Source organism: Protomyctophum parallelum (assembly GCF_964188405.1).
Source record: "Protomyctophum parallelum genome assembly, chromosome: 1".
Taxonomy (NCBI): domain Eukaryota; kingdom Metazoa; phylum Chordata; class Actinopteri; order Myctophiformes; family Myctophidae; genus Protomyctophum; species Protomyctophum parallelum.
This window is the reverse complement of record NC_139697.1, coordinates 64,544,216-64,556,817: the sequence shown is the minus strand read 5'-3', so window position 1 is coordinate 64,556,817 and position 12,602 is coordinate 64,544,216. Positions and strand designations below refer to the sequence as shown.

General features: G+C 42.6%; 1 protein-coding gene across 1 annotated transcript in view; it reads right to left on the bottom strand.

Moving 5' to 3' along the window:
* gabra3 (gamma-aminobutyric acid type A receptor subunit alpha3) overlaps positions 1 to 12,602 on the bottom strand; it is a 143,658-nt gene that overhangs the window by 6,772 nt on the left and 124,284 nt on the right. Inside the window, exons 9-10 of the mRNA XM_083771657.1 lie at positions 10,088 to 10,240; positions 2,146 to 2,351 (exon numbers count right to left, since the gene is read on the bottom strand). Coding sequence (XP_083627783.1) covers positions 2,146 to 2,351; positions 10,088 to 10,240 — 359 coding nt within the window. The remainder of the gene's footprint in view (positions 1 to 2,145; positions 2,352 to 10,087; positions 10,241 to 12,602) is intronic.

The window sequence follows — 12,602 nt, the reverse complement described above, 5'->3', positions numbered from 1 at the left end:
CGGCTGTTGCCATTAAGAAGTGGGATCAAAGACAGAGAGAACCCTCTAACTGTGAGAATTATCCCTATACCGCTGAAAACTTTTCCTGCAACAATATGCAATCCTGTCAATCATTCAGAACACCAGCTGTCAAGCGATAAAAAAAGGACTGGAAATGGCTGACTTGATTGCTGGGAGCAGTTCACACAGTGATGGCGGAAAGTAGTGTGTTTCTTTAGCACCATGCTGTCTGTTGCGGTGGAATGAAAACATTACCCCCCTCCCCCCCCCCATTAAAAGCTTTGAAGTACTGTGCAATAAGTTGAAACCAAAAGGATTGTTTATCTATCTGGTAATCTCCAAAGAGACATTGTTAAAATTTAACCACTACTAAATTCTGAATAAATTATTCACACCTGTGCCCTGGTTAATTTCAACCCCAGTGCACCAGGGGTTCACAGATGGGGTCCAAAGAATGAGGCCATGGAATCTTTAAGGGGGTTTCCATTTCATGCTAAATATTCAGCTAAACAGCTTTATTAACGTAATAAAATGTGCCTAAATGAGTCCAGAATCATAATATTGCTGTTGTTCACAGTATGAGAATACTCTCCCATGTCTGTCTTTTCCTTGATGTTTTCGTGGCATCTCTGAGCTACTACAGTACTAATTGTAAATGGGTGCTCATTTATGAAGCTTCTAGAAATCAACACAGAATCAAGCTTCGGTACGATCATGAGAAACCTACCACAATTTATTTATGTTACTTCAGCTTCACAGCTTCATGTTTTTAGCGCAGAGTGCATGAAAGGCTGAAACACAGCCGACAGCTGCTGTCCAATAGCCGCATAAACCTCCAGTTGTTTTAAATGGGAGTAATGGAAGCTGCTCCGTATCATGCTACAGTACCTTGACAAGAAATGTCTGTACTTCATTAACCTTTTCTAACCCCATTGCAGCACTATGTTATTTACCGCAGTGTACCGTATCTTCATAAACAAAATGTGGCAACCCATGAAAAGTTACGAGGTAAATATTAGGCCAACCTTCCAGTACTTCATTTCTGCATGCTATATGATGTATCAACTTTCACACGTACTGTAAATGAAAAAAGTCAAACAGTTTCAAGTGTCAGATCCCGATGAATAATTCACGCTTATTGGTTATTCTGCATGCCTATACCATGCAGAGAACTGCATCGAATGAGCATATACACATGCCTAATTTATGCTCCGTCGTAAGACAGTTTCACACGTTGAAAATAACAAAGATGCAAGCTCACGATGCCTCGCAACTATGAGGTGGTGTGAGCTTGTAGATCTGCCATTTACGATGTGTGACACTGCCAAGCAAAGAAATACAAATTAAGCTATACTTGAACCAGACATGCAAGTAATCTTGCTCTATATGTTAATTCCCATGCGTTGCAGGAGAAAAGAGCCTACGTTTTCATTTTAAGATTAGACTCGAGCATATGTTGCCTTCATAAATCAGGGCCACTATCTCTGGGAGTTCGCCACTAAACGCCTCTCTCTGCGTTCTGCCCCGCTGTCCCTGTTCCATTCGTCTGTTAATGAATAAATAAACGGTACTCCTTACAGTCGGCATGAAGTGCTCAGTGCCGTTTTTAAGAAGGCTGAGGCGGGACTTTCTCACAGCATTTGCAGATGCTCAATTTGTCCTCACCGCTCCGCCGGTGTTAAAATGAGAGTCCTTCTTAGCCCCCCACCCCCACCCAATGCTGAGGTTCTCTAAGCCATCTTGCTTTGAGCGCACTCATTTTTCAGGAAGTTATCAGGGGAAAAAGATAGAGTGTAAATAGTCTAGAATCGAATAGGCGAAGAAAAAGCCTCTTCAAAACCGGGGAGGAAGGAACGCTGAGGGGAACACAGACGCAGCAAACTATCTTGGAGTGTGATGAAATCGATTACGTGTTTTGGGATTACTTCTGCAACAGCATAGAGCAAGCAAGGATTTAAAAGATGCATGTGGATGGTTTTATTTTTGTGTATGTGTCTTTTTTAGCTCAATATCCTGTAAAGAGAGAGAAAAAAAAACTTGGATATAAGGGCACATCATTTCATATCTATTTCTAGATACTGCCATTCATAATTTTCTTTTTCTTTCATTTGTTTACATTAATCCAAGGCTGGATTCAGAACTCACCCTAATTTCCATGCCTTCTTTCTTTCCGTCCCAAGCCCAGCTGCGCTTGGTGAAGTAGTTGACTGTGGCAAACTCAATCAGGGCCGAGAAGACAAAGGCGTAGCACACTGCCATGAACCAGTCCATGGCGGTGGCATAGGCCACCTTAGGGAGGGAGTTTCTAGCACTGATGCTCAGTGTAGTCATGGTCAGGACAGTGGTGACTCCTGAGGATGAAAACATCATTAAGGGACCATACACAGTCAAAACATCAGTGTTCATTTAACTCTAGGGCTGTATTTTGCGTGTCTTAAGTACCAGGTCTTATTCCCTAACTTGAGTAAACTAAAGACCTGGAGGCGTGATCAATGCCATTTGGCTATTCTGAGTGGCCAAAGAGCATTGATCACGCCTCCAGGTCTTTAGTTTACTCAAGTTAGGGAATAAGACCTGGTACTTAAGACATGCAAAATACAGCCCTTTAAGAGTGTACAAATGGACCGTACAAATCCATTTAAGCTGTAAGAGTGTAAACATGGAACCACTTGGAAACATGGAGCTCTGTGTAAAAATACAACCACATTTGGTTCCATTTCAGCCAGGGTCCATTTGAGCTCCAACAGTAATGGTCCATTTGGGTTCCATTTGGGTTCCACCCTTAAGACTGTAACAGACCTGTAATCAATCATCTAGCTGGGGACACCCCGGAACCCTCTCAGGGAGCCCACATTGAGACCCAGTGAACTACGCCACAGGCCCTGCCATGTGTCATGGAGCCACTGCTTCAGCAGCGTGGCATAATAAATGTATAAGTGGATGGATGGAAGGAGGAAGAACAGAAGCAGCAGGCCTGTGAGAGTGGTGAGACACATACTATACCATTTCGACTCAACAACTGCAAAGAAATAAACCAATTAATTGAAATTATAATGATATAATTACTTATCTGCTTCGTTGCATTTTATACTGCTTCCGGATAGATTACCTTGGAATCACAGTGTTTGTGAATGTAAGCTAAAAGGGTGTCTCTGGTCATAGAAAAACAGACATAACATAACACTATAATAATTAAGAGGAAGATGTGGAAGGGGCTGGCATGGGGGGTTTAGGGACTTTACGCACTACTTGAAAATACAATTTGACATCTGATACATGCTGTATAGTTTATCAACAATCAGCCACAATTTGTCAACTTGGAAACATGCTTAATTTATATTCCAAGTCCAACATGGTGTAGCGATCTACAAGCTTAGATTAGACTGTGAGACCCTCTGTCCACGTACAAAATACAAATGAGGCTGTTCTAGGTCATAGAACATACTGGGCCATTGTATTCAGTGTTGCAGGGGAGTCTAAAGGGCGGAAATGAGGTGGACAAAATGGGCAGCCATCAGAGCAGATAAAAGCAATCATTTTATCTGTTCCCACCAGACTCATCTGCTGAAAAATACATACAGGGCTTTAAAGATTTATATCTGTGCTGTCAAGGAGGTTAGCTCATTTGACGTGAATCTATAACCTCCTGACCTCCAGTTTGAGGGCACTAAACTGCCGCTTTCTGGTGAGAACTACCAGCGCTAGCGGTTTCTTAGAGTTCCACGGAACAAAAGCTCACATTTCACAACCAGCATCGAGTATCCCAAGAGTCAAAACCAAGCAATACGTGACAGCCATATCTCGAAACGAAACAGTCTACAGACTGGATGGGGCACACAGACAGACTAATAATGAAGTAGTGACATATATCCAATACTATCCCAATTACTAAAATAACTGATGTCACCCCGAAATAAACAGGGGTTTATTTGTCACTGATCATACAGGTACAAGCAGCAAAATGTTGGTGGGACATGTTTTTTATTTGAGTCCAATGGGGGTTATATATTTTACACATATTAATATGAATGTGGTTGCAAACGATGCTTGGAGAGACAGATAGTGGCCTATACACGCACAATATGCCTGTACTGACACTACACGTGGCGGCCTTATATATGTTTCAATCGTTTCAATTGAAACGGGCCTCGAGCCTCGAGCCTCCAGTTGTTTTTTTTGTTTTGGTAAAAAATAAATAGTAGTAGTAGTAGTAGTAGTAGTATGTAAAGGAGGAACAGCCAGAAGTTCCTATGATCTCCCTCACAATTAAGTCATCTGCTCAATATCCACGGTAACAGCAATCTGTTCACGTCTAAAGTGCATCAGAACTCCCAGCAAACCATTGTTCAGATCTGGTTATAGAATAGATACATCCTATAAGAAGTAATCTTCACTACATGGAGCTGGAACACGAGTGAGCTGTGGGCTTTGCACGTTGTGGAGACTGAGAGACCTTTGACTGTTCACAGTGAGCACCTCTTTCACAGTGAGATGGTTTGTGCAGGGCGTGAAGTAAGGTACCCATTTTCGATAATGTGATTGAGGAACACACTTGCATCCTTGGGTTGTGAGCTGCGCATATACAAGCTCCACCGACAATAACCCAGCCAAGATCCAAGTGTTGGGCATATGGCGCGTTATTAGGTCCGTTGAGTTGGTCTCTCACCTTGTGGACCGGTACGCCATCACGCCCAAGCAGGAGTAGGATCTGAGGCAAATGCTTTCTGTTTACACTGTGGTGCAATTCTGGATCAAACCGTAATTGATGAGGAAAGCAGAGTTGGAGACAAAATTCTAGGTAGTGAGTGATGGATATGCTTTAATGTACAAGAAATCATGGGGTAGAAGTACAATAACACTCAGGTCTGTGGTACAGTAGTTCTACCACCAAACACAGGAATCAGACCATAGTAGCTGCTACAAGGACAAGCTGAACCACGACAAGAGAGACTGTACCAGCCGGATACACCTTGCACAAAGGCCTTACAAACAAGGCTCCAGACATCCCAAAACAAACTGGTCACTGGTCAGGCTACCACTTGGCCCTGCTCTAGGGTGGGATGGCTCAGGGTAGAGGACATAGCACAGCATCTTGCAATGGGCCTGGGACAAGATACGCTTGCACCACAAAGACACCCATGTCTGTCAAAAGACTTCTTTAATGTCAATAACATCCACAATCACAACACCAGAGCGAGCTCTACAAATCACAACCTCATGTATAGTCCAAACTGTATCTGCTGTGTTTTTCCCCTCCTTCCTGTCCCTTCCCCCGGCCCTTCTTTTTCTTCTCCAACAAAATCATGATGGAACTTACGAAAAAAAACATGTCACCCATTTCTTTAAAGTCAATGATAGCACTTTAAAGTTGATTCTGAAGGTATTGCTTATGCAAATACTGTATACATCTCCCTTAGGGATAAGGTAATCCATGAAGGACTTTGAGTAGAGCTGCTGCTCCTTTGCATAGAAAAATCACACCTGTGTGAACTGAGTGTCCCCGGAACTTCCAGACCCACATAGGAACTCACGGGCCCGGTCGAGAAATGACAGAGTTACTGTGTGGAGGAATTAGCAGACATCTCTCTCTCTCTCTCTATTAGCAGGCAACAGTGCAACACTATCTCTCTCTGTTTCTAGCACAACAGCGCTATCTCTCTCTGTTTCTAGCACAACAGTGCCACTTTTGCCCCTATTGGTACCCTAAACATAGGGACATACAGACATAGGACGGACATTGCTGTTCCTTGGAGTGGCTGCACCACTCAAAAAGCCAGTTGAAATAGTTTGTGCTGCATCCAATAAGGATGCCTCCAGGTCGGAGGTTTTCCAGGCACGTCCAGCAGGGAGGTCACGGGGCAGACTATCTACCAGTTGGGAGGATTATATCTACACATTGGCCTGGGAACGCCTCAAGTCAGAGGTGGCTAATGTGGTCAGGGAAAGGGATGTCTGGGTTGCGGAGGTAACTGCTATCTCGGTGACCCAACTCTAAATAAGTGATTATGGATGCATGTTGTTGTACAACCTGGTTCAAGAGTTATAGGCAAAAAGGTAAAGCGGACTAGTATAACACCACCATCAGGCCAATTTGAAAGAATTGGGGTGGAGGTTCTTGGTGGAAATATATTTTTCATAGCCATCATCAATTCATCAATCTACCTATGCAGAACAAGTCACACCCTTCATTTCAAATGCAATGTGCAAAGTACTAATTATTCAACAAGTAGGCACAGTAGAGCAGCTTGGAATGTTGGCTCCCATGGCAACACATCACACATCACTTCAAATATTTATTAAACAATGAAATATAAAAATCACTTCATCTTCGAGGGCCTCTGACAGTCCAGTATCCTTTGAATTTCCCTAACATTTCCCTGCATCCTTCAATATACAACTGATAGGGGAAGTAATTTGGTTTGCAGTGACACTCATTAAAACAGAACATTTGGATGACTGAAGAGAGGCTTTTGTTCTGGCAGTAGTCTGATCCTTTGATCAGAAGAAAAATGTGTTAGTTGTGTTGTTAACATAATGAACACAATTGATATTCATTGCTACTCAATGAGTGGGTCATCTTTCATAATATTATTTCCAGATAATTATGCATATACAATCATTGCCGCGGGAAGATGTTTACAGTAGGAGGTGCTGAACGTTTAGTAGGGGGTGCGCGCCTCATGCACGTGCATTTTCACGCGGCTTTTACTTTCCCGAGCTCACGCATGAGCAAACTGATACAGACAATTAACCAGGAGAAGGCACAGATACTGTGATACAGCATATTTATTAGGCCTAGTAACAGAAATCTGTTTTTATTAAAATTATTTTCCCCTCCTGTCCAAGGGGGGGCTGTGCCTGTGGGGAGGGGTGCTCCAGCCCCCCAGCACCCCTACTTCCCTCAGCCATGTATACAATGATCATTGATCAACTGTCATGCAACAGCAGCAACAGAGAATATTTTTGAAAAGGGGTGTGTGTGTGTGTGTGTGTGTGTCTGTATAAAGTTGAAGTTGTGGGTGTGTCTGTATGCCTGGATTATTTATGCTCATATTTATGGAGGTCAGAATCAGGTGTATTTGTCATCGTCACATCATATCTTTGCAGGCATAACAAAGTGGGTGGAATAATTGTTTCCGTGCGCTCTGCATCATTTTGGAGTATTCCATGAGGAGAGAGAGGCCATGAGGCTGGATTAAAAGAGTAGCAGGTACAGTGTTCTTAAGGTGCTGTTTCAAAGATCAGTTTGTGCCGTATGGAAAGGTAAAACTTGTTAAGTTTTTAACTTAACATGGTTAAAAACCACCTCCAGGTGAAACGCCAGGTAAATCTGCATAAGGTAGATTTACCTTATAAATCTCTGATGGTAGCCGGGTAGAAACTGTTCAGAAATGTAATGGCTTTTGATACTGTGGTAGAGCTTAATTGCCCAGCCAATGTCGCAGTAGTGGCATGAACAGATTGTGGCTGGGGTGGAAATTGTCCTTGACTAGAGGCTCACATCTAGGTTTAAAAGTAATAATAATAATTGACTTCCCATCATACACCTGTAGCCCAATAGTGATCAGCCGTACCCAATGGGAAGAAGAAAACACTGGAGTCCAGTTCTTGGTTTAGGCCCGTTTTGACGTTCTTGGGTCATTTCTGTTGTTATGCTGTGTCGAGGTTACAATATTAACACTTGTGAAGAGAAATAGCCGTTTAAAACGCAGACAACGGAGAGGGTGAGTGTAATGGTGGCTTTAAGAAATGGCAGTAGGCGTGATGCTAGGGAGAGGGGGTGTTGGTTGGGGTACTATTAGTGCAATTAAAGTAAATAAAAGAGTGCAAGGACAGGTTGTGAAAAGAGTCACAGATCAATGTTGCACGAGGGGCGCTGAGGCACGCATCGTGTGTGGAGATAGAGGACAAACAATGCAGAGGGGAAGCCTCTGCATTGTAGGAGGAGCAAGCAGTCAGGGACAGCAGTTTTGCCGACGTCCCGGTGTATGACTTGCCGATCTGAACCGCTCTGAGCTGTTATGGCCGTGGAATTATGCCAACTCATACAATTCCTGGAGGGGGGACGCTCACCTACCACGATACGCTGGGCCGTCCACACCATCTGCTGTAGGTATTTCCATTCACGCCACGGGCAGTGTAGTTTGCATACCAGGCCGTGCCACAGCCTGTCAGAACACTTTCGATGGAGCTGTTGTAGAAGAGGCTGCGGATGCGAGGGTCTGCTCTGTCTGAACTTCTTCAGACGACAGATCCAGTACAGCCGCTGTCACGCCTTTATATAGCATGTCGGTGGTGAGTGTGGCCCGCTTGCGGTCCTCATCGATGTGTACACCAAGAAACTTGAACTCTGACCCTTTCCACACTTCGCCGCCAATGAAGATAGGTGCGTGCTCTCTCCTCAGCCCCCTGCAGTCCACGATCAACTCCTTGGTTTTGTTGACATTGAGAGGCAGATATTGTTTAGCCTGACAGCAGAGTGCCAGTGTAGTGACCTCGTCGGCATTCCAGCCTATCAACTGATGTCGTGTCGGTTTTAATAAGCATTTCAGAAAATCGATTGCATTTTCAATAGATGTCAGTGTGATAACTGACAGATCATTAATTCCATGTTACTGTATTAAGTTAGCAGCAATGTTCTGCACACCCTTCATGATATCAGAGGAAGTGAGGATCCATTGGGGTTTAATTTGTATACTCTCTCTAATATCAAATAAACAGAAATTTAAGAAGAGTAGTAATGCTTATTCATTACTTCGTTGTACAATGCTATCGTTCTGCAAAACTAGATGCGACGGGTTGAGCTTGTTGATATATTTCAGATGAAAAACCGTGTACTGAAATATCCGTATTAAATTAATTAAATATCATGTATTAACATATAGTCTACTTCCTACTCAAGCCTAATTGTCTAATGCTTTACGTTTGATTTGGTCTGATGTGGTTACTTAGACCTGTGGTTAGGGTGCATAATATTATGTCTGGGTTTTGCCAGAAAAAGGCAGGCAAGCCTTGGCTGGGCTGTAACATAGGTCTGGTAGGATTAGGAATATGTCTGTCACACATTTAAAAAAAACTCTTTTCAATAGTTGGGACCCAGACGTTATATCTAATAGATTACTGCGAGACTACTATTGCCCTAACGTAAACAGGACACTTCCATGCCTTCTTTTGGCAGTATAAGCCGTTTTGCTAGTCAATTTCTTTATTGTGGAGAAAAGTGAAACTGCTTGCCAAAATTAGCTAGAGTTCATTAAGTAATAACGGTCACAGTATGTCTTGGCTGGCTTAGTCAACACAAATCCATCCAAAAGCCCCTTCAAAAGTTTCATCATTCTCCCCCTCAAGGTGGACAGCCTCATCGTCCTTTCCAAGTTTCCTCTCACTAAGCTGAAAATGATTAGATGGTTTTATGGTGGGCAAGGTAATCACAGGTCGATCTTTATGATCCGAATACAAAAAACACACCCCCTCAGGGACCAATTGCGCCAAGCATTGCTGTAAAGAAAAGGTGGAATGTGTTCTTATACCCTAACCCAGTGGTTCACACGTTTTCAGCAATGACCCAAAATCATCCTTGTTGCGACCAATATAGTATTTATATTGCATTGCCATTATTTTTTTTTTTTTTTAAGATATGTTTTTGCGGCTTACGCCTTTTATTGATTTTTGAAGGGACAGACAGTAGGCTGACAGGAAACGGGAGAGAGATGGGGGGATGACATGCAGTAAAGGCCGTGTCGGGTCCGGGAGTCGAACCCGCGGCACACTGCGACTGGATCACCAGTCCGGTGCCCAGACCGTTACGCTACGGCCTGGGCCACATTGCCATTCTTAAGGTGCTACACATACACAATGTTTTTGTAATTTGTATTAATTCCTAATATGTCAGGGTTACACATCATTCAACTAACATTTGGATTTTTTATTTAAAGGGCAAACTCACCAAAATGTTACCTTGACCAGCAAACAAAAACAGCTTTTCGAGTGCCTTTGGGCCATTTTCTCATGACCTACAGAATGATAATATTGGGGTTATAAGTCAGGGACCTTGCCCTTTGAAGTGCAGAGCTGTGAGGTGACTCACCAAATACAGTGCGTGCTGGAACTGATTCTCTGTTGAGCCAGAAGGAGACCTGAGACAATATGACAGTCATAATGCAGGGGAGGTACGTCTGAATCACAAAGTATCCAATTTTCCTTTTCAAATGGAAATACGTTGTCATCACTACATATTCCCCTGAGGGAGAGAGAGAGAGAGAGAGAGAGAGAGAGAGAGAGAGAGAGAGAGAGAGAGAGAGAGAGAGAGAGAGAGAGAGAGAGAGAGAGAGGAGAGAGGAGAGAGAGAGGATAATCAGTATCAGAACAGGCTGTTCTCAGTCATGAAACAATACACTTGAAATATTCAAAACTAGATTCATGGAAGTTAATACATAAACATTCATGATCACTGCATAACGCAGAGGTTGTGATGTGAGCTGTACCAGTATCACAGAATGTAAAAATAATAATAATAATCTTACACCTTTTTCTGCAGGGATTTAAGAAGACAAAGCAAGTTGAAATGTTGTACTACACGTTGAAATGAGTGAGCTGGAGTTGAGAAAGACAATATTATCTGTAGGGTTTGTACCTTATTTAGAGGTAAATAAAAATCACTTTCAGTTATTCCAACACCTCACACATTCAGGACCATCCAACTTAAAAGCCACACGTACCTCCCTTGAGAAATTGCCTGCCTATTTTGTAAAATATGCTCAGAACGCCAGTTAAAGATGCAAGCACTTTCCCTGCACTGTTCAAGCAGATGTCAGACCTTCAGTTTTAAGCACCTGACTTCCACCAAATCCTGTATCAGCCTAAATTAGTATTCCGGTACCAATCATTACTTCTAATGCTTAAAGCTGCTATAAGCAATAATATGTCAAAAGTTTAATGACCTAGATTAGAAGCTTTGTCATTGGTCGATTTGCTTGTCTACTTCCTGATTGGCTAGTCATTTCGACAGTTTTTTTCCCCGACCAATGACAAAGCTTCTAGGAACATCTTTGAATGCAGATTGTGGCCCCTAGATGTGTCGCAGAGACTACATTTTTTTAGAGCATTTTACTTATTGCTGGCTGTCTGAATATATATATTTTTAAAGGACATAACATTTTTGACATATTATTGCTTATTGCTACTTTCATTTACGTTTTGTTGCACAACCACATAAAATGATGTATTGTCAGTCAACTGAAGACTGACTCCGCTTTGAAAAGCCAGGCAGGTCTCTCCACTCGTACCATTGTAATGGCAAAGCCCTGAGTATCCCCCGGGGATCAGCTGTCAATGCCATGGCTGGAACTCGGTGTAGCACAGCCAGGGCCCAGGAGCCAACGTGTCTGCCCCTATTCACCTAGAGCTCACTCTACACATCAACACAATGTTTGCTCCCCTGGATTGATTCCACAGTGCTTCTCGATATGCCTGCCAAAGACTGTTTGCGAGTGCCACTTTCAGGCTGCCGTCCACGCGGCCCACCTTCAAGGTCTTTGGAAAGCACTGCACTATAGCACTAAGTACAAGCATCCCTGGTGCTGTGATGCACAATAAAGCTCATCAATGGTAAATAAAATAATCTGCTGAAGCTCAAAACGGCCCTTTCCTCTGTTATTCATGTTACGAGACAAGTAGAATCAATACATTGAGGGATACATTTAAACTAAATGTATTCTGTGCAGTTACAGTATTTATTTTGGTGAAATAATTTAACTTGGTGAACAAATTGACTGGGCATAATAGTGGTTGGTTCTGTGGCTCTGGACAACCGGATCTCTGTATCCGTCGTTCCTTGTCCCGACCATTTATATATTAATTTATATATAGAGATCGCTGATGTCATCAGTATACAGTATGCCCATGTATGGGCCTTTTGTGCTGGCTGATTTGTTTGCGGCTGATGCTACGACGACACATTGAGATTAGAGGTTAGAATGCGTAGGTAGCTGCATTGGGAACGCCCATGCCATCCCTATATATCCCTATATAATTATATACAATGCTGCTGCTGCCTTTGTGTACAGCATGGAGATGGGGGCATTTGTGTTTCTTTCCCCATGGTAAAAGCTGCATTCATGGTCTGGAGAGGGAACCTACTGAAAGGGTGTGCACGTTGCTTGTATAAAACAGTTTAAACTATACTGTACAAACTAATGTCACATTTTTGAGACAGAGAAATTATTTGGGAAAAATGTTCTATGCAGAACAATGATAATTAAATGAAGCTGCAATAAGCGATAACAGGGGCGTACAAAGTGACAGATGTGTTCCGCATGAGTCAATGCACTTCTGTAGGCTAAACAAGTTCCATGGATTTTGGGCAAATGAGGCAGCAGTTTTGCCTGTTCAAAGTGCCTGTTATCATTGCATAAACATATGACTCTGCATGTATGTATTAGGGGCAGAAGTAAAATATTCACAAATCGGCAATATTCATTGGCTCATAAAAGCTTAATCTTTTTCACAAAACTTATTTTATACTGGGCCTTTAGATATGTGTGTAACATCCATCAAAGCCGTAGTAGCTGTAGTACATAAATGACAAAGAGATGAAAGATGAA